The sequence below is a fragment of the Pygocentrus nattereri genome, chromosome 21, assembly GCF_015220715.1.
Source record: "Pygocentrus nattereri isolate fPygNat1 chromosome 21, fPygNat1.pri, whole genome shotgun sequence".
NCBI classification, from domain to species: domain Eukaryota; kingdom Metazoa; phylum Chordata; class Actinopteri; order Characiformes; family Serrasalmidae; genus Pygocentrus; species Pygocentrus nattereri.
In genome coordinates, this window is record NC_051231.1 from 18,996,972 (window position 1) to 19,019,502 (window position 22,531).

Sequence of the window (22,531 nt, forward strand, 5' to 3'; positions counted from 1 at the left end):
TTCAAAATTTAGTTATTGCTCTGTCTGATTATTCCTGTGTTTTCTTTGTGTATTTCATAATAGAACTACTAAAGAACCATCTAAATCTGGAGAACTTTTATTTTTTCTTGGAGGACTCTCTTAAATGTTAAGCCTTGGCTTGTTAAATGAAATGTTCCACTGAATGGACCTTTAGAGATTTAGGGAACCCCATATTTAAATAGCTCTCTATAACCTTTAAGGCTGTGTGTGTGTAAATGGTGCTTTTGTCTTGGTATGAATGATGCAGGGTATGTATGTGTGTACCTGGTGTTTTTGTCTCATTTGGTATAATGCAGCGGACAAAGTGTGGCTGAGTGCTGCGCAGGTTCGTCATCAACTTATTAAGATTCTCCTGAAGTCAGTCAGAGTGGACATGGGTAAAAAAAAAACTTGCAGTTACAATTACAGTATTTATACAACTTACTGGGTATATGTAGTTTATTTAAAGAATAAATAGCTGTGTCTGTATACATTTAATTAAAAAAAATATTTTAAATAGGTTTTTTTTTACATAAAAGTTATCTCTGTAATTACTCCGGTAGACTTACCTGGCCAAGGGGGAGAATACTCCAGAAGTACAAAAAAGTAAAGCCAGCACAGACTTAAAGTGATGTTCATGTGATCACTGCTCTAAACATCACTGCAAGTCTTAACTGCCTCTGCCTCCATACTGCTGCAGCGTAATAATGTGAACACACTGCACTTGTGTTCCAAAATTTTCTCTCAATTCTGTTTTCAATTTGAGCGGTATCATTGAACCTAGAGGCCAATTAACAAGATAGGATGGGAGAAAACAACAGGCTTTGTGCCAACTCACCTTGTGCAGCTGTGAAACCGTCTGAAATGATGCAGCCTTTTTCCTCTTCTCTTTACCTCCTGCCTTGGGGTCAGCGGCTAAAAAGTGGGACTGAGTTGTAGGTTTGTGCAGGTTATGGTGACAACAGATAGTTTATTGGATGTTGACAGACAGTTTATTGGAATAGCACACATAAATAATAACAATGAAGAAATCTCCACATGCATGACTATAGTGACTGACCTGTGTCTGAGCTGATGTAATTTTCATAGAGACTTGCTAGGAGCTTGTTGGAGGATTTTTGGAAGCAGCCCACGACTGTTTCATTCAGAGGGTCCTTGTTTTTGTCCAGCCATCCAAAGATATTATATGGTACCTATACATTTAACAAAAAGAAAGTAAAACAACAAAAAATATGATAGGACAAATTTAAAAGTCCTTTTGAATTTTAGTTGAATTCCACCTGTAGGTGTTTTATTTGCACACACTCACCACTCCAGCATAGTGCACAAGTTCAAAATGAGCCTCATACTTCCTCTTCTTGTCAGGTCTGGGCTTTTGGAAGTTTGGAGATTTGCTGAGGTGATTATCATACAGCTTGGCCTTGAAGCTATTGTCGGTGGCCTTGGGGAACATGCACTCCTCTTCAAGGATGGACATGATACCCAGAGGCTAAAAAAAGAAAATAGAATAGGATAAATGTGAAATGTTTTACCCTCATCAAAATTGAAAAAAATTCAGAAGACAAGAAGTTTCACAGGAAATTGTAGAAAGCATTTAAATATGGTGTGATGGGGAGTGAGGAGGTGGACGCATATGTGGAGACAAGTGAGATTTATTAAGGGCAAATCCAGGGTCATGGTCAAAACGGTCCAGGGTCAATGAGCCAACACGGAAAGATTGGGGACCAGACATGACATAAACCAGAATACAACAGAATAAACACCACAGCAGATAACAACAACAAAGCAAACAGAGATGTAAACAGCAAACAAAGACCAGCAAAGTCAAGGGGCAAACACAGGGCTTAAATACACATGGAAAACGAGGGACAGGTGGAAAACAGGTAGAGACAATCAGGGGCGGAGTCATGAAACAAGGGGGCTAAACCAAAACATTCAGATTCAGATTCCTTTATTGATCCCAGGGGGAAATTGCAGTGGTTACAGCTGCAGCCATTTATATAAAAGAATAAACAATTTAATAATTTAAAACAATATAGAGAAATTTGCAGTATGTACACAAGATTTAAGTACTTATGAATACAGTAACGTGGCGGTGATTGTGATAATAAATATGAAACATCTGGTATAAGCAGTTTAACTATTTAAATTATTTAAATTAAGTTAGTGTCCCTCTGAGTTATTGCACACACAATTGTTGTTATTGCACATGTGAACAGTTTGGTATTGAGTTTTGTGAATCACACCCCGAGGGAGGAGTTATAGAGTTTGATGGCCACAGGTAAGAATGACCTCCTGTGGCGCTCTGTGGTGCATTTCGGTACGATGAGTCTTGCACTGAATGTGCTCCTGTCTCTCATCACCATGTCGTAGAGTGGGTGGGAGCCATTGTCCATAATGGCCTGGAGCTTAGACAGCATCCTCCTCTCCGACACTGCCGTCAGCTCCACACCCACAACATCACTGGCCTTACGGATCAATTTGTTGAGTCTGTTGGTGTCTGCCACCCTCAGCCTGCTTCCCCAGCAAGCAACAGCATAGAGGATAGCATTCGCCACCACAGACTCATAGAAGATCCTGAGCATAGTCCGGCAGATGTGGAAGGACCTCAGGTGGCTCAGAAAATAGAGACGACTTTGGTCCTTCCTGTAGAGGGCATCAGTGTTCTTAGCCCAAACACATGGACAGGACTGGGAGGGGCCAATCGTGACATATGGTTATATCTTAACTGCAGACATCACAAATCCCTGGTTCCTATACCTTTCTAATGAAAAGCTGGTAAGGTGGTCTGAGCTTATCTTTGGTTGTTATTAGCAAGAGTCTACCTTGTTTAAGGTTGATGATGAATGGTGGTTGACCACTAGACTAAGTGAAAACATACACTATGGCATATTATAAGCATATGGACAGTCCCTCCATATTCACACAAAAACAGACAGCTTATAGGGTCCTCTTAGTTGCATTTGCTGAAGAATTTGCTGTAAAACTGCAGAATGCCATAAGAAAATCTTACAAGCTTCAAATGTATGTATTTGAAAGAGAAATTCCTGAGAAGTATTTAACCCACAGTAGGAAATGCAGCCACTGCTGGTAATGTTTGCATATGTAGCACTGATATATACTAGTGATGCTTTTGTGGTAGCTTGCATGCTAATGATGCATAAGAATTGGATGTTAATCTCGATGGTATGGTACCTAGAATGCTACTGCAGGCTAGTATCAGGAATAAAAAAATACAGATGACAATGGACATCGTTGGAGTGTCAAATGGACTGGGAGAGCTATCACTTGCCTGACACATGGTGCAAATTTAACCAACATGCTGAGGATAGGAGAAAAGGGCAGAGATGTCTTTTACACATGGACTCTCACGGCAGAAGAAATTAAGGTGCTGAAAACGAAGAATATATAACGCCCAAAGCAAATATTATATTTGCTAGATATAAGTTTCACAAATAGGTTCAAGGTGCTAGCGAAACTTTTGAGCATTTGGCGGCCCCGTTATGGTATACCAGACTACGCCACCCCTTGGTTTATACGTAGAGCAAAGGGAAGCTCTGACTGTAGTAAATTCACAAATGCAGGTTCAGGAAAGCACAAAAAATACAATCTTTATTAAATAAAGCTGAGGTCATACACTGACTGTCCGTCTTGTTTATAAAACAAACCATAAAAATAAGTAGAAACAACTAGTACTAAAAATATTTACAGTACTACTGCGGCTACTCAAGCCTTAGCCCGTCGGGACACCAGCAGAAGATTTTCTCAATGACACACGTGAATAGATTAAATGATAAAGAAAACAAACAAACAAACAAAAAAAAAACACCATTCCAGCAATACATGCTTATCACTCCAAGTACACTGCATTGCAAATTTCTACCATTCAAGTGAATACTGCAATCCATCCCCAAACATTCCTCCATCCGAAATTCCCTGGACTAGCCTTAACCCCACGTAGACTGGAATATAACTAAAGGAAAAAATAATAGTAATAAAAATAGCTAAAAAAAAACTGCAACCCCTCTAGCCAGTGGCTCACAATACACTAAATACCCATTTGCACATACAATATGGCCAAAGGCTAGAGGGCAATAAAATACTTTCCTTAAAAGTTAGAGCGGCATGTCAGTTAAAACTCATACATTTTTTTCTGGTGTTACTGGAGACTTTTGGAGACTCTGAGGTGAACACACATGTTCTTCAGTTACCAGAGGTGGACGAAGTACACAAATCATGTAATTAAGTTAAAGTAGAGATACCCAAGGTAAAATATTACTCCCGTGAAAGTAGAAGTCCTTACTCTAGACCTCAACTTGAGTAAAAGTACAAAAGTATTTGGCTTCAAATGTAATTAAGTATCGCAAGTAAAAGTACTAAAACATTAATTATGGCTCTTATGTCCTGTTATCATTTTTGTAACTCAAAGACTCGCTTCATGAACTCATTTTAGGTTAAAATACTCCAGTGTCTCTCTTGGTAAACCAGTCTTTTAATAGAATATCATTAATCAGTGACACTGACGTCTATTAAAATCATCATAAGAACCAAATACAGAACACTTGCTTTAAACTCAGGTTCACAAATAACTTTGTGTTATGTGTGCTTGCACTGGGTAGGTATGACCAACAGGGAACACCCCACATAACAGTTTTTTGATTAAATTTGACATGCGAACATTTAACACAGACAAAATTGATTTATGTAATTTACGTAAAAATGATTTATGTAATAGCCCTGCGATGGACTGGCCACCTGTCCTGGGTTTATCCTGCCTTCCGCCCGATGACTGCTGGGATAGGCTCCAGCAACCCCCCCCCGATGGAGAAGCAGCTTAGAAAATGCATGGATGGATGGATGATTTATGTAATATGGGTTTAGACAAAGCATTAGAGTTCATTTGTAGTTCTAACATACTAAGGGTGTTTTTTTCACTCACTTTTTTCTCTCCCACAACGTTATTCCTTTATTCTACAGATTCAAATACATGCAAACGAACAATTATGCAAATTAGGCAATGACGTCTTTTAGCGACTTCTAGTGATTTTTAGGACAGCCAATAGCTACTTTCTTTACTGAGGAGTTGGCAACACTACTCATGTTTGGCATACATTCCTCACCTGTGAGAGAGAAACTCCTAAGTATCGGCTCCAAGCTAACATTAGACAACATTGCAAGATCACATGAATTGGCACAGGCTCACCTAAAGACCATTGCTAGCATTGCTGCGCAGTTTCCATGCAGCACACAACGTACGCTAATGTGCAGAGAACACGATTCAGCAAAGGCAAGATTAGCCAAAAGCATCACAAATCAGATGCGAGAAGTGAATGTTCAAAAACGTGCAGGTTTTGTGCCAGTAAAAGACATGACTCCAATGAAAGCTTCCCAGCTAAAGTCATGTGACAAGTGTGGAAAAAAGTAACCACTATGCACAAGCTCCATTAGCCAGAATTCTGTCTATGCACTGTCACAAAAACAACACTCAAGGAAGAGCCACGGGTCTCAGAAAGCACAGCTGACACAGAGCAAGTGTTTGTAGTCATACTGATCAGAAATCATGTCACCAAGATAAAATTCAAACTGGATACAGGCTTGCAGGGGAATGCCATTCCAGTCTACAACTATAGTAGCCTAAAAAATGAGTACACACTTAAACCCACCTCTCGCTGCCTAACTGTCTGTGGAGGACAGCATCTTAATGTAAAAGGCCATGTTCTCTTAGGTGCAAATACAAAAAGAACAAAATGCCTGTGTGGGTTACCTCTGGGTTCTCGGGTTTCCTCCCACAGTCCAAAGACATGCAGTTAGGCGAAATTGGACATGCTACATTGCAACTAAGTGTGAGTGTGTGTGTTTGATTGTGTATGTCTGTCTGTACTGCGATGGACTGGTGACCTGTCCAGGGTGTATCCTGCCTTCTGCACCCCCCGCGACCCTGAGGGAGAAGCGGCTTAGAAAATGTATGCGTGTTTGTGTAATGACCCCAGTAGTAATTATTGGGCTGTCCAGCAGGGGGAGCTGAGGGAAACAGACACCTGTTGGGAGCAGTAGAATAAGTGTGGGTGCAGGGCAGAGAATGATAAATACTGAGAAAAACGTAAATAAGGGAAACCCTCAACGGTGATGTACAAAAGCCTGTTAAGAGAAAATAAAAGTTCAGTAGATGGCATCCTCCTCTCCTCATCTTTTATAACACCTTCCTCCCAAGATATTACATATTGGCAATGAGGATTAAAGTGGATGGAGTTCGCAAACGTGGATTGAAAAGCAGAGGTGTGCATGTGAGTGAGCTCCGGGCCTGAGTTACAAGTGAGCCTAGCAATCGCTAAGGACAAAACGAGCTTTCAAAATACTAGTGGAAATTGAAGGAAAATAAGATGAGCACTGTAGGGTCAGTAAACTCCTTTGATAGTAAGGCACAATCCTGGGAGGAGTATTGTGAAATGCTAGATTACTTTGTTCTGGCTAATGATATAGCTGATGGAGCTAAAAAGAAAGCCATCCTGTTGAGCGGTGTCGGAGCAACTACATATAGCTTAATGAGGAGTTTACTGTGCCCCCAAACTCCAAGTGATGAATCCTACAAGGAGTTGGTGGAATTGCTGAGAGCACATTTCAACCCTAAACCAAGTGAAATAATACAAAGGTTCAAGTTTAACTCTCAGGTTCGCTGAGTGGGAGAGAGTATTGCGGATTATGTGGCCGAATTAAGAAAGCTGGCACAACATTGCAACTATGGTGAAACCTTAACAGAGTTGCTGAGAGATAGGCTTGTGTGTGGCGTGAACGATGACAGAATTCAGAGACGGCTGTTGGCGGAGCTGTAATTGTCCTTGGAAAAGGCTTTAAAACTTAGCCAAGCAATGGAATCAGCAAATAAGGATGTGAGGGACCTAGATGGGCATGGTCTGGAAGACTCAGCAATGGTGAGGGGGTCTGCAGGGAAGGTGGCAGTGCATCAGGTCTCTTCTGCTGAAATGAAAGAACACAGAAAAGGTCAAACGTGCTATCAATGTAAGGGTCTGCATTCTGCTGCTGCCTGCAAGTTTGCTACAGAGATATGCCATAACTGTGGTAAGCGTGGGCATATCAAGAGAGCCTGTAGGCGTCAGGTGTCAGCCATTGCAAGTCAAAAAGGGACACAGCATGGTAAGAGGGGAGGAAAAAGTATAGCCTTCAAAAATAGGAGGACTCATCTAGTATTGGAGGAAGGTGAGAATGCTGATAAAGTGGCTGGTGAAATCCACACGATTTACAGAGTGACACAACAGCAGGTAGGCAAGGTGGCACCATTCACAAAGACAGTAAAAGTAAATGGTATGGAAGTGACCTTTGAGGTAGACACAGGTAGTGGAGTCACCTTAATCAGTAAAGAACAGTATGCAAGGCTGTGGAAAAACGGAAGAGTGCCAGAGTTAGAACACTCTTCTAAAGCTGAGTTCTAAGCATCTAAGCTACAGCTAAAAACGTACATGGGAGAGAAGCTGGAAGTGCGTGGTATGGCTCAGGTAACAGTAGAAAGTCAGTCAACCAAAAAGAGGCTACCATTGATAGCAGTGAAAGGGAATGGTCCAAGCCTATTAGGAAGAAATCGGCTTAAAGAGCTCGCTATAGAAATCCAACCTGTCTACAAGGTGGCAGAAAAGCCCACGTTGACACTGAATGAAGTCTTAGAAAGGCATACAGATGTATTCAAAGAAGAGCTGGGTCAGCTGAAAGATGCCAAAGCTAAGATTCAGGTAGACAAAGAAGCCCCACCTAAGTTCTACAAAGCTAGACCAGTCCTCTACACAGTTAAACCTTTAATAGAGCAGGAGCTACAGAAGTTATTAGAGGAGAAAATCATTCAACCAGTCCAGTTCTCTGAGTGGGCAGCACCGATTGTTCCCATGGTGAAACCTGATGGCTCCACATGAATGAGAGTACTCCATTGTGTACAAAGTGGGCCAAGAGAATAGTAATATGGACGCAATGAGTAGACTTCTGTTGGCCAATGAAGAGACAAAACCATCAAAAGAGGATCAGGAGAGGGTACTGATGTTGGATTACCTCTGGTAACAGCTGGACAAATAAGAAAGTGGACTGACAGAGACACAGTGCTTTCCAGTATGTGCTGAGGGGATGGCCAAGAAAAGTGAATGAATCTGCTTTTAGTCCCTGTACCAGCCGTCAAGAGGAACTGAGTATACAGGATGGTTGTGTGCTGTGGGGAGCCAGAGTGGTTATTCCACAACAGGGGAGAGCAGCAGTGTTGCAACAGGTGCATCAGGCTCATCCAGGGATCACCAGAATGAAAGGATTGGTGTGAAGTTATATCAGGTGGCCTAACTTGGACTCAGACATCGAGAACATTGTGAAGACATGTGAGGTATGCCAAGAAAACAGAAATCTACCTCCAGTGGCCCCATTGCATCCATGGGAGTGGCCAGAAACTCCTTGGAGGAGAATACACATTGACTATCCAGGACCATGGATGGGTAAGATGTTCCTTATAGTCATTGATGCACATTCAAAATGGTTAGAAGCCTACCCCTTAAACAGATCTACATCCACAATTACCATTGAGTGTCTAAGGCAAAGTTTCAGTCAACATGGCATCCCGGAGATGGTGGTTTCAGATAATGGTGAGTTCATGCAGAGAAATGGTATTGTACATGTAACAACAGCACCTTACCATGCATCCTCTAATGGTCTGACAGAACGGCTGTTCAGACATTTAAGAGGTTAATGCAGAAAAGTGCAGGAAGAAGCATTGAGACCAAAGTAGCAAGAGCCCCCTTTAGCTACAGAATTACACCTCAATCCACAACAGGGAAATCTCCAGCAGAGCTATTGTGTGGGAGGAAGTTGAGATAAATATTGGACCTTATACATCCAGATTTCAGAGGTCAAGTAAGACAAAAACAGTTGAAGCAGAAAGAGTATCATGACCATCAGGCCAGGGAGAGGAGTGTAAATATAGGAGAGGAAGTATATACCCAAAACTTCGCACCAGGCCCCACATGGATTTCAGGAACTGTGGAGAAAAGAACAGTTCCAGTGTCCCACAGTATCGCCTTGGGAAGTGGAAATACAGTGAGAAGACACATTGACCAGGTGAGTAAAAACAGTATTATGACAGGTCAGTGCAGCCACTAACAGAGCTTCATCCTGGTGAGACAGTCAGAATCCAAGAACCCAGAAATCATACTACGTTCACAAAGCAGAAAGACAAGAGTACCACTACAATCGTCACCATGTCATGAGAGCAAGAGATTATTGAGAGTTTATCAGAAGACAACACATAGTGTGACACCCCAGCAACACCCCAGCCCTCTTCCGTAGCTGTGACAGATGCAGCGCAGAAGATGATTGAGATTTATTAATTGCACATGATCAAGAGAAGAAGTTAAATGCAAAATTGTTCTTGACCTGTGAATTCAACAAGGGTGTAAGTGGACCATGTTTTATGCTATCTCTTGCATTTCAGACTAGCATACCAAGAAAGGAGTTTGGGACAACTCGAATGACTCTCGGAACTCTTTACTAGCAGCTTGCCTTAGTTCTCCTTCAGTACAGCACAGTGTGTCACACTCAATCAGGTTTGTGCTACAACAACTTATTCAGTTGACTATTACTCTTATTACAGATCGCTTATGAGATATATATATACAGTGGGTTGCAAAAGTATTCATACCCCTTGAACTTTTCCATATTTTGTCACATTACAACCACAAACATAAATATATTTCACTGGAATTTAATGTGAAAGACCAACACAAAGTGGTATACAATTGTGAAGTGGAAAGAAAATTATACATGAATCAAAACATTTTTTACAAATAAAAAACTAATAAGTGCGACGTGCAAAAGTATTCAGCCCCCTTTTCCCTGAGTGCAACCAATTGCATTCAGAAGTTGCCTGATGACTGCTAATGACTCAAAAGGGTCCACCTGTGTGTAATCTAATCTCAGTACAAATACAGCTGCTCCGTGACGGCCTCAGATGTTGGTTAAGAGAATATTGGGGAGCAAACAGCATCATGAAGTCCAAAGAACACACCAGACAGGTTAGGAATATGGTTTTGGAGAAGTTTAAAGCAGGCTTAGGTTATAAAAAGATTTCCCAAGCTTTGAACATCTCACGGAGCACTGTTCAATCCATCATCCGGAAATGGAAAGAGTATGGCACCACAGTAAACCTGCCAAGACAAGGCCGTCCACCTAAACTTACAGGCCGAACAAGGAGATCACTGATCAGAGAGGCAGCCAAGAGGCCCATGGTGACTCTGGATGAAATGCAGAGAGCCACAGCTCAGGTGGGGGAAACTGTCCACAGGACAACAATTAGTCGTGCACTACACAAATGTGGTCTTTATGGAAGAGTGGCAAGGAGAAAGCCATTGTTAAAAGAAAACCATAAGAAGTCCCGTTTGCAGTTTGCCAGAAGCCATGTTGAGGACACAGCAAACATGTGGAAGAAGGTGCTTTGGTCAGACGAGACCAAAATAGAACTTTTTGGCCACAATGCAAAACGCTATGCGTGGCGGAGAAATAACACTGCACATCACTCTGAAAACACCATCCCCACTGTCAAATATGGTGGTGGCAGCATCATGCTCTGGGGGTGCTTCTCTTCAGCAGGGACCGGGAAGTTGGTCAAAGTTGATGGGAAGATGGATGGAGCCAAATACAGGGCAATCTTGGAAGAAAACCTGTTGGAGTCAGCAAAAGATTTGAGACTGGGGCGGAGGTTCACCTTCCAGCAGGACAACGACCCTAAACATAAAGCCAGAGCTACAATGGAGTGGTTTAAAAAAAAGAATATTCATGTGTTAGAATGGCCCAGTCAGAGTCCAGACCTAAACCCAATTGAGAATTTGTGGCAAGATCTCAAAACTGCTGTTCACAAACGCTCTCCATCCAATCTGACTGAGCTTGAGCTGTTTTGCAAGGAGGAATGGGCAAGAATTTCAGTCACTAGATGTGCAAAGCTGGTGGAGACATACCCTAAAAGACTTGCAGCTGTAATTGCAGCAAAAGGTGGCTCCACAAAGTATTGACTCAGGGGGGCTGAATACTTTTGCACGTCGCACTTATTAGTTTTTTATTTGTAAAAAATGTTTTGATTCATGTATAATTTTCTTTCCACTTCACAATTGTATACCACTTTGTGTTGGTCTTTCACATTAAATTCCAGTGAAATATATTTATGTTTGTGGTTGTAATGTGACAAAATATGGAAAAGTTCAAGGGGTATGAATACTTTTGCAACCCACTGTATATACTGCTCAAAAAATAAAGGGGACACTTAAACAACACAATATAACTCCAAGTAAATCAAACTTCTGTGAAATCAAACTGTCCACTTAGGAAGCAACACTGATTGACAATCAATTTCACATGCTGTTGTGTAAATGGAATAGACAACAGGTGGAAATTATTGGCAATTAGCAAGACACACTCAATAAAGGAGTGGTTCAGCAGGTGGGGACTACAGACCACTTCTCAGTACCTATGCTTTCTGGCTGATGTTTTGGTCACTTTTGAATGTTGGTGGTGTTCTCACACTTGTGGTAGCATGAGACGGACTCTACAACCCGCACAAGTGGAGTGCAGCTCATCCAGGATTGCACATCAATGCGAGCTGTGGCAAGAAGGTTTGCTGTGTCTGTCAGCGTAGTGTCCAGAGGCTGGAGGCGCTACCAGAAGACAGGTCAGTACACCAGGAGATGTGGAGGAGGCCGTAGGAGGGCAACAACCCAGCAGCAGGACCGCTACCTCTGCCTTTGTGCAAGGAGGAACAGGAGGAGCACTGCCAGAGCCCTGCAAAATGACCTCCAGCAGGCCACAAATGTGCATGTGTCTGCATGTGACTCCATGAGGTCTGAGGGCCCGACATCCACAGACGGGGGTTGTGCTCACAGCCCAACACTGTGCAAGACGGTTGGCATTTGCCAGAGAACACCGGGAATGGCAAATTCGTCACTGGCGCCCTGAACTCTTCACAGATGAAAGCAAGTTCACGCTGAGCATATGTGACAGATGTGACAGAGTCTGGAGACGCCGTGGAGAGTGATCTGCTGCCTGCAACATCCTTCAGCATGACCGGTTTGACAGTGAGTCAGTAATGGTGTGGGGTGGCATTTCTTTGGAGGGCCGCACAGCCCTCTATGTGTTCGCTAGAGGTAGCCTGACTGCCATTAGGTACCGAGATGAGAGCCTCAGATCCCTTGTGAGACCATATGCTGGTGCGGTTGGCCCTGGGTTCCTCCTAATGCAGGACAATGCTAGACCTTATGTGGCTGGAGTGTGTCAGCAGTTCCTGCAAGATGAAAGCATTGAAGCTATGGACTGGCCCACCCGTTCCCCAGACCTGAATCCGATTGAGCACATCTGGGACTTCATGTCTTGCTCCATCCACCAACGCCACATTGCACCACAGACTGTCCAGGAGTTGGCGGATGCTTTAGTCCAGGTCTGGGAGGAGATCCCTCGGGAGACCATCCACCACCTCATCAGGAACATGCCCAGGCGTTGTAGGGAGGTCATACAGGCACGTGGAGGCCAAACACAATACTGAGCCTCATTTTGACTTGTTTTAAGGACATTACATCAAAGTTGGATCAGCCTGTAGTGTGTTTTTCCACTTTAATTTTGTGTGTGACTCCAAATCCAGGCCTTCATTGGTTAATAAATTTGATTTCCATTGATGATTTTTGTGTCATTTTGTTGTCAGCACATTCAACTTTGTACAGAACAAAGTATTCAATGAGAATATTTCATTTATTCAGATCTAGGATGTGTTATTTGAGTGTTCCCTTTATTTTTTGAGCATTGTATATATATTAGTCTTATACTTACTGTGAGTTCAGTTAATTTTTCAGTTTCTAGTTTAAATCAAATTGCTGTATCTTTACACTAAATAAAGTATATTTTTCTGTCAGTGCTTAAACTACTTAACGTGAAGACCCCTTACACAGCTATAGTAAGAAAGATGCACTTACAAGATATACTTCAGTTTTTTGTTTATTTGTTTAAAAGAAAGGGGATTAATTATTTGCATGTGTAGTACTGACATGTACCAGTCATGCTCCTGTGGTTGCTTCAGCGTTAATGCCCCATAAGGACAGAATGTTAATCTCGATGGTATGGTGCCCAGAATGCAGCAGGCTGGGGGTTTTCTGAAAGTTCATATATGTAAAAAACTGTGACACATGCCTCTGTGGTCATTTTGACATGCATTCTTGCAAAGAACAGGACACTAGTAGCTTGGTGCTAAGATAACATTAAGTATGTTATACAGCTGTTAGCAAAGAATAGAATATAACGGAGCTATCACTAGCAAAAACTACTAATGGAGTGAAGGTAAATTCATCAAATAAAGCACACTGACTCTAACACTAAAATGGTTATTTCTGTCATTTTTCTACTGCTTTATGTTTAGGTTTATGTAAATCCTGGTGTTACATTTATTTGATACATAAAGAACATGTTTTAGCAATTTGAAAATGAGCAAGATTTAAACAAATTATATAAAATTCATACATCAAATATTACATTATCTGTCTGGGCAGTATGCATTTATTTGTTTAAAGAAACAAAGAAATTATTCCAATTTTGTCTGTCAGTGTGTTAGCTTATCCATTTCCAAATCTCTCCTTGAGTAAGTCAAGAATTTACATTTCCCATCCAATTGGCAGTAAATTAAGTCAGGGGTGCTGTTGAAATTTCACAAATATTCAAAAATATGTGAATCTGTGATGACTAAAATTTTTTTCGCTTTGATATATTGTAAAGTCTGTATTGAAGTTGATTGTGCTATTCTTACCTTTTCAATTAGATCAATGCAAGCTTGCAGGTCAAGTCCAAAGTCAATGAAGGTCCACTCAATTCCTTCCCGTTTATACTCGTCCTGCTCCAGAATAAACATGTGGTGGTTGAAAAACTGTTGCAGTTTTTCATTGGTGAAATTGATGCACAACTGCTCAAAGCTGTTGAGCTGTGGATGAGACATACACACACACACACACACACAGATGCAGACACACATACTTATAAGCACACACTGCTACAGGCCAGTGTTCAGCATTTAGTCTTGAGAAAAACCAAAGAACATACATCAAAGATTTCAAATCCGGCGATGTCCAGCACACCGATGAAAAACTGGCGGGGCAGGACAGTGTAAAGCGTCTTATTGATGCGTCCTACCAGCCATTTGAACATGCGGTCATACGTGGCTTTGGCCAGAGCACCCACTGCATAGTTAACCTAACAGAGCCACACACACACACACACACATATATATATATATATATATATATATATGGAATGTACACATGGAGACTGCAGCTGCCATTGACATGGATGCTAATGGCTGGATACCAATTCGGTCTTCCAGTTTGTGGTATGCTTTCATCTCAGTACTGATTAGTAGTTTAAACCATAATTTGAACACTGATCAGTGAGGATAGTCTAAAACAGCTAATTCTAAATTTAAATAGACATTTATTTCTAGTACATTTCTAGTACTAGAAATATTAGAAGTATTCTAGTACATTTAAGTTTCACTGGTATATTTAAATAACAGAATTATGAGTAGGTGTTTTTGTTATTTCAGCTCTTACCTGTTCTACATTTTGACCCTTCACAACATACTCGTTCCCCACCTTCACCCGTGGGTGCAAGAGGCCCTTAATGAGGTCCGCTGAGCTTACCCCCATTAAATAAGATGCTTTATCAGCACCTGGGAAAAAAAACACCACTTTGGGCTCACTGGGAAAATAGTACTCATGTCCAGAATCCCAAAGAAATGCAGTAATGGAGCTGATTTGTTTCTGCAGGACATGTGATAATTGTCAGGAAATCATTAAGCTTTGCAAAAACCAGTGAAGGGAGGTGTTGTGTCAATTTCTTACTTTCAGTTCCGTCCGCCTCTGCTTGTTCCTCACGCTGTTTTTGCTTGAACTTCATGTTCCCAAAGTGCATGATGGCCCCCACAATTTTATAGCAGCCATACTTCTCCTCTTGACTGAAGCCAAGAATGTCCATGGCATGCTGGAAGGGAAAAAAAGCACTTGCAGTACAAGAACATGCAGTACAGTAAATAATGTGGAAGAACACAGAATATTTATAGTGGTGGCTAGATTTCAGATACTGAAACTCAAGCAGTACTTTGCTTATATTATATTTTATTGTTATGTAGTTCACTTTATTAGCAACTTGTTCTCACATCAGTAGCCATGAACTCTTGAGCATCATCCATATTCTCTACTGTGGTTACTCCTTGGGAGCAGAAATGGTAATCATAGGGATTTGAAGAGACCAGAAGCATATCTGTAATGCAGAAAAAGAGATCATGTTGAGGAAAAAAATTGTGATGGACCCGTATTGTGTTTGTATGAATCTGAGCAATAGCTGGATGTCAAACCTAGCAATTCAGGCTTTTTCTGAGACATTATCTGGTAGTAGATGTGGTAGCTTCGCTCTCCGGGTTGCTGAAATATTACTCTGGATTTTTCCAGGAGATCTAGAGGCACATTAAGTGGACAAAAATGCTTCAGTATTTTTCTGCAAGGACAACAAAAACTAAACATTTGTTTCATTTTAATGGTTGAAGAGAAAGTACAGAATACAAAACATATCAAGGTTTTCTGTCAGATATAACCTCATTAAAACTAAAGAAAAAGGGTGAACTACTGTTTTGATCAGCTTTTTTCAGGGAGAGAGGGGAGGGTTTAGATGTTTATACTTGGAATAATTCCATAATTTGAATATTTCCCAGCAGCCTCTGAGTTGTGGCCATATGTTCTAAAATATAGACCAGAAGTATTTTGCCTCTTGGTTCAGTTTTATAGATTCAAAAACTGCTGTTTGTGGCACTATTGCCTGTGATTAGAGTTATAAAATATAAACACATTTATTCTAATGATTTTAACTATTAAATATATTGAATTTCACAGAATATTTGTTGTAGCCTGAGGCTGGTCATAGAGATGGACTCTGAGGTGTTTGAATTAATTCACAAAACTCACAGATGTCGATGTCTGAAGAGGCAAGTTTCCCTGAGGGGCCAAAATGGATCCTAATGAACTTTCCCTAAACAGAAATTACAAGACAAAGATAAATTATTTCCGTAGATTGCTATAGACAGAAGCTATTTATATGACTAATAAAACACAGCAGATGTAAAATAACCAGTGGTGGATGAAGTAAACAAGTCACATACTTCAGTTAATCATGTAGTTCAGTTTTTTATCAAAGGTAAAATATTACTCCAGTAAGAGTACAAGTCCTCCCTATAGACCTCCACTTGAGTAAAAGTACAAACGTATTTGCCTTCAAATGTACTTAAGTATCAAAAGTAAAAGTACTAAAAGATTACTTAATGTAATGCAACTTAGTTACAAGTTTAAGTTTAAAAAAAATTTGCTTTAATCACAGGTTCACAAATGAGTTTTCCTTTCCATCTGTAGTTTATTTTACACTTACAAAAAAAACTACTTAAGTACAGTAACAAATGACATTTGCATAGTTACTGTCCACCACTGAAAATAACTCACTTTACATTTTATGCCTGTCTACTAGGGATGCAACAACTTATCAACATCATGATGTCAATGCCAAAAAAGTCTTTGTGCCTCTTTCAAGAAGGCCACAATCAGCCTGTGGGAGCCCAGAGATGGGCCGTCACTCTGAACCAGATGGCTAGAGAGAGCAGCAGCATAAACTTTCAAAGTAGAGGGCAATCTCCCCATCTCCAGTAGCTCTACAGGAAGGAAAGCACTCACTCCATAAAGCACAAAAGTGAGTCTATTTGTTTTGTTTTATTTTTTTTAGCACCAGCCCACAAACACCTACCACTTCTCCTAATTTAAGGCATGGGTTGAAAGAATTTCTGACTCCCAATGCTGGGTTTGCACAAGCTGAGGAGTGAGCTGCAATCCTTAGTGGTTTGAGTCTACATTTAGATGCTTCAGGTGTGGGCAGATGAAGAGTTGACAACAACCCAAACAATATGAAAATGTTCCAAAGCTTTTGCACTATGAATGGTGTCACTGGGCTGCATGGTTTGTCTGATGGCAAGAAGAAAAAAGAAGAAGCTTGCACTGAGTCACAAGATGATATAGCCCCAGTGACATCATGTGTAGGGGTCAAATGGTGACACATTTGGTATACATCTCTCTATCTGAAGCTACATTTTCAGGCAGAAAACACCAAGCATATTTTTTTCTGTTTCATGTGGAGGGTTGTTTTTGGATAAGCTGACAACACACATAGTTTCACGTGGGATGAGCATGTTTTAGGACATGAGTGATGCTGTGCATGCAGTAATGTCATATTTGACATGATGTTAACAAGCAGACAAACTAACTGAAGTATCTTTGCTTTGCTGAGAATTTATATATTTTTGTTTACTACATTTTTGTAGTGTTTGTACTGCCATATAAGATCCTTCATTATTTAGTCACCTTTCACAATGAGAGAAATAGTGCAGATGATCTGTTGACATACCTTTGATAAACTGATGCCCTTTTTTATTTGGACATACTACTAGCTGCACCTGTTCTTTTCCTAATTAATTGATTCATCTAAGCCATATTGAAATGATTAATTAGTTAGCAGATGCACCCCATATTTCTACAGAGGAGAAACATAATAAAACCTATGACTCTACAGAGATGGTAAATAAAAAATATTTTTCTACAGAAACAATAGTCAGAAAAAAAGAAAAAAAAGCTCTACAGATCATGTACAAGTAATAGGTGCACAGCTGTGAAATACTTACAAAGCGTGATGAATTATCATTCCTGAGTGTTTTAGCATTACCAAATGCCTCCATTGCAGGATTAGCTTCAATAATCTGATCCTCTAGCGTACCCTATCAATAAGAAACAGAAAAAAGATTTGCTGGTCATTTTTATGTGTAGGCGTGTTTGTTTTTATTCATCTGTTTTGATGGATTTTTTCTACTTACCCCAGTTTTAGTGGCAGAGCCCTTGATAGAAGGATAATACAAAGAAGAAAGGATGATTGTTAAGTGAACATCTTGACAGTTCTTTTCTTCTCTTGTAGAGCACAATTTTTCATGTTACATTAAATCATGTACTCTGAATTTTTCCTAGGACTGTATGTAGGTTTAAATGTTATTATCATTGTGAAAGACACATACAGTTGAGAGCATACAGAAAAGTTTATAATAATGGTCCTTGATTTGAACTTTCTCTTAAAGTTAGTGCTACTGTTTCACGAATGAAGCCACTTGTACTGAAGAAGTGTCAGGGATAATGGGGAGAAAAAAGCTAAAAACAAAATTGAGAACATCAAAATGTGATCAAAAATGTCAATCCTGAAACAATAAAAGTAATGGTTTTGTGCTGTTTATCATATAATTGAGTTACAAAAAACTAGGAGAAAAAGAAATGCAAGAGTGAATGAGAGACAGATGAAAAAATAAATGAAAGAGAGTAACAGTTGTAGCAAAAATGGATGAAAGAAAATCCAGAGAACAATGGAATAGTGCTTTGACTTAATCTGATATAGCAATTTTACATTAGACTACAATACTTTTGTATTTCCATAATAACTATACAGTTACTATGTCAGTACAATAGCAACGACCATGGTCAACTCATAAAGTAGATCCTAGTTTAATGTTTCAGGGTAGAGGATATAATGCTGTTTAATAATGAAAGAACAAATATCTGCAAAAAAAAGGGTTGATTGACATAGTGGAAGGGAAAGACAGCAAAAAAGGGAAGAATTTTTGGTCTTACTCCTTTTTTAGCCGCTGCCTCACCCAGGGCTGCAACTATGGCAAAATACTGAATTACACGTTTCGTGTTGACAGTTTTCCCAGCACCGGATTCTCCGCTGACAATGGAGGAAATGAAGTGAGCACAAAATGTTTAACAAGAAAAGAAAAAAATCAGCAGCAGTGCTCCATCAGGTCTATTCAAGCTTCAGGCTATTTTGCAAATAATGTACTAGGAAATATTTCTGAAACATTGAGGAAAAAAAATCAAAGAACAATTTTTGCTGTTTCTCAAAAAAAAAAAAAAACACCAGAAAAGTTGTCAGACACTTCTCTGTCATTTATAGCGCTTTTTTTATTTTAAGCCATTTAGTAAAGCGATTTGTTCTGATTGGTTTAATTTTTGGAGTTAACATCTTTTACAAGATTTTTTCACAAGACTTACGTGATCAACATGGACTGATTTTCTCGATCTGTAAAGAGAAATCATAAAATGGCTTAACCTATTTTTTGCACTATACATTTTCTTTCTTCAGTAACATCAACATTTTCATGGAAATGTGTATATTCAGTTGAGCAAGCAAGTTAAGAATAATAAAAAAAATTTCATGTTGTGTTTAAATGCTTTTTTTTATTGAGACTTCACTTAGGGCTTGGCGGGTCTTGGGTTTACATGAAATGATTCTAAGAGAAATAAATTAAATTAATACAACCATGCAAAATTACAAAGCTGTGCTATAAATGCAATCATGAAGTCTGTGTTCTTTTCTGACAGATAATGCATTCTTTTTTTTCTTATTTTAGACATCTATCACACATCAGTTCTGAATCTGCTCCAGAGGTTGGCCTTAAAAATAAAGGGCATGAGGATGCATAAAATTAACAATGACATCAACATCATTATCTGATCTTTCTGGAATGGGTACTAGCCACCATTTTCCAGCAAACAGACAAGCAGTGTGCTTCTCTGGGATACATTGCCTCAAGCTGATTTAGCCTGAATTTCCAGCTTCTTACCAGTGATATTTTCAGAATCTCAGTGATGTAAAAGCATCATTCTCTGATATTTTACAATTTTCAATTTCCTTCCTGCAGCTGAAATGTAGGAATCATTTGATGCAAGGCAGGATAGTTGTTGGATTTGGAAATCCAGTGTTTGTCTGGATACTGTAGTGCTTTATATTGTGCTCATTACTCAGAAATATCATGTCAGTTTATTGTAAACCTTGAAGGAGTCACTGCACATTTGTAATGTATGTTTTGTTAATGAGACATAACTGGTCTTATTAAGGAAATTATAGAAATAGGAGTAGTCCGTTTTAGTTGTGATTTTTAGATGTGAGTCCATATTAAACTCATGGTGTAGCTTCAAATATTGCTTGCAGAAATTAATGATTTGTATCTTTCACAAAAATGTAAGAATATTATATAAAACATATATTTTGCAAAAATAAAACTGTTGAAATGAAACAATAAACAAAAAGGAAAATGAAAAAAGCTAATGTGGAAGTTTATTAAGATGAAACTAGCTGGTTAAAATCAAATGTTATTCTTAGGGTTATATTTATTTTGCTATACCATTTGTTCTGCTCAGTCAGTCATTCTGTATACAGTAAAACTCAATAATAAGATGTGAGTTAGAACTTCATATCTAGAAAAACGATTTCAAACCTAGTTCTGAAATTTTTTTTTTTTCATGTCCATTATGTGACCAGTTTCTAGGTGAGATTGTGTGAAATAACTTAAAACATGCAGAGTGTGGCATTACTGAGGTGTGTGTTTAAGGCTGATAAAGTCTGTTTAAAACTGTGATGTCACTTACTGCGCAGCATGTCATTATAGGCATTGTCTGCGATGGAGTAGATATGGGGCGGAGCCTCGGAGCGTCGCTTTCCTTTATAGGCAGCAACCACAGGGGCCGTGTAGACAGGCAGCCATTTATACGGATTTACAGTAACACAGAAAAGCCCAGAGTACGTCTGCACACACACAGAAAATATAATACAATTAACCTCTTACATGGCCACGGCCTGCTGGTAGGCCCAAAGTTTTATTATAAACTTTTGTAACCTAAGAAAAGCTCAACCAGTTTGCATTAAAGTCCCTGTAGTTACTGAATAATAAGCCTTAGTATGTCATAGGCCTGGCATTTTAAGGGGATAAGAAATGTCACAAAATCACTGACTTTAACAATCAGCAACTGAAACATACCTCTATGTTTTTCAGTTTTTACTCGTTATACTAAACCCCATTTTTAATCTTCATATTTATATAAAATGTATGTATACTTGACATAATGACAGAGAAGGGCTCAGATGTGGGTCATGTGATAATTGGCAACTTAAGTGCTAAATGTCTGAACATGGTAGTGAAACTCTATGAATAGCTAGGTTCCATGTTGTTAGTGTGCTGCTGTGGTTATTTGTGGAATCGCAGATTAGTGAGAAAGGGCAGGCATTTGCTTAAGGACTGACATAGATCATCCAGCTGCTGTAGCGCTGCCGCAGGTTATACAGCACCGATGCTTCATTCAGGTGGGTCAGCATGGCCATGTCTTCAATCATGTCAAACTTTGGAGGATTCATCTGCTGAATATCACCCTCCTTCACTGTCAGAGACTGGGCAGTAAAGCAGAGTGTTCAGAGATACTCTAATGTCCAGCCATTTGATGACACAAATGAACAGAATGAAGTGCTTACTTTTCCATCTTTGGTTTCAACAGTGACTTTGTCTCCATTGATCTCTTGTATCTCCACATCGATGTAAGCTTCTTTTTCATCTGGAATCCACACACGTTTTTTCCCTGAATGGAATAGAGCAGTTTTCAATGTTTGCTCTCACTGGCAACATTATTTCATTATTGGGACAGCCTTGCTGTTGACACACAACATTTTGGACTTTACAAAAAAACAAAAACTATCAACTTTTGGGACAGTGATAACATGTAAACCTGGGTTATAGCAGTTTAAAAACCCAAAGGGAAGCATCTAAGTCAGGAAAAACCAGCAAAAATATATATATATTAGATTAATTTGACACTGCAAGAATACAAGTTTGTAACTTAAAAAATTAAATACCATCAAATGGTTGGGTTTGCACAGCCAGGATCTCCAGGTCTGATTTTCGGAGAAAAGATGCCGCCTCTCCAAATTCCTTCATATCCAACATGTGGGACATTGTAGCTCCGAAATAACACACTTTGCTGAAACCTTCAGATGCAATGAATCATACAGTTAAAAAAAACTTTAAAAAAGACAAAAAATTCAAGACCTCTATTTGATGTTTCAAAAAATATAAATATGTTGTTCACAAAAAGGTGAAAACAGATTTCCAGTGTACTGTCAATGCAAAACAAGATTAGTTGACTAAATTAAATGCCCTTTATTTGGTCCAGGATGAGAAATATGTCCTTCTTAGAAACTATTTAATTTTTATTGAGAAAGCAAAAATGTAGAGTTAGTAACTAACCGGTTTAATCAGTTTGCTGGAGTGGTTGCAGTGAGGTGGAGCCTTTTATTGAGCCGAGCAAGGTCAGGATGAGTGCAGGGAGGTTAGAAATGATCCAGCCCACAACACGCTAAACGCAAAAGGCAAGCTGCACTTTTAGCTTTGCTTAAAGGCAAGCTGCTGCTTTTTATATCAGCATTATACACTGCAGGCTTAGTGGCTGGGAGGACACAGAGTGTTGCTGTGAAAAGGATGCAGGTTTAACTGCTGTCAAGTTCATAAACATTAAATGATTTATGTACAATATCACACACATGGATAAAATTAAATGTTTATGTTTCTGATACA

At 39.6% G+C, this 22,531-nt stretch overlaps 1 protein-coding gene across 2 annotated transcripts in view; it reads right to left on the bottom strand.

Moving 5' to 3' along the window:
- Positions 1-22,314, bottom strand: part of myh7ba (myosin, heavy chain 7B, cardiac muscle, beta a) — a 43,100-nt gene extending 20,786 nt beyond the window's left edge. Inside the window, exons 1-20 of one of the 2 annotated variants that reach the window (XM_017719172.1) lie at positions 22,205-22,314; positions 21,814-21,945; positions 21,436-21,539; positions 21,211-21,354; positions 20,559-20,715; positions 19,182-19,209; positions 18,759-18,855; positions 17,960-17,980; positions 17,771-17,863; positions 16,017-16,080; positions 15,413-15,511; positions 15,215-15,318; positions 14,901-15,039; positions 14,610-14,728; positions 14,104-14,253; positions 13,814-13,984; positions 1,310-1,489; positions 1,061-1,193; positions 839-915; positions 286-373 (exon numbers count right to left, since the gene is read on the bottom strand). In XM_017719172.1, the coding sequence (XP_017574661.1) occupies positions 286-373; positions 839-915; positions 1,061-1,193; positions 1,310-1,489; positions 13,814-13,984; positions 14,104-14,253; positions 14,610-14,728; positions 14,901-15,039; positions 15,215-15,318; positions 15,413-15,511; positions 16,017-16,080; positions 17,771-17,863; positions 17,960-17,980; positions 18,759-18,855; positions 19,182-19,209; positions 20,559-20,715; positions 21,211-21,354; positions 21,436-21,539; positions 21,814-21,913 (2,068 nt within the window). In that variant the 5' untranslated portion in view covers positions 21,914-21,945; positions 22,205-22,314. Of the gene's footprint in view, positions 1-285; positions 374-838; positions 916-1,060; positions 1,194-1,309; positions 1,490-13,813; positions 13,985-14,103; positions 14,254-14,609; positions 14,729-14,900; positions 15,040-15,214; positions 15,319-15,412; positions 15,512-16,016; positions 16,081-17,770; positions 17,864-17,959; positions 17,981-18,758; positions 18,856-19,181; positions 19,210-20,558; positions 20,716-21,210; positions 21,355-21,435; positions 21,540-21,813; positions 21,946-22,204 lie in introns of those variants that run through there. The other variant, XM_017719173.1, reaches the window with a different exon arrangement.
- Between the last annotated feature and the right edge of the window lie 217 nt (positions 22,315-22,531).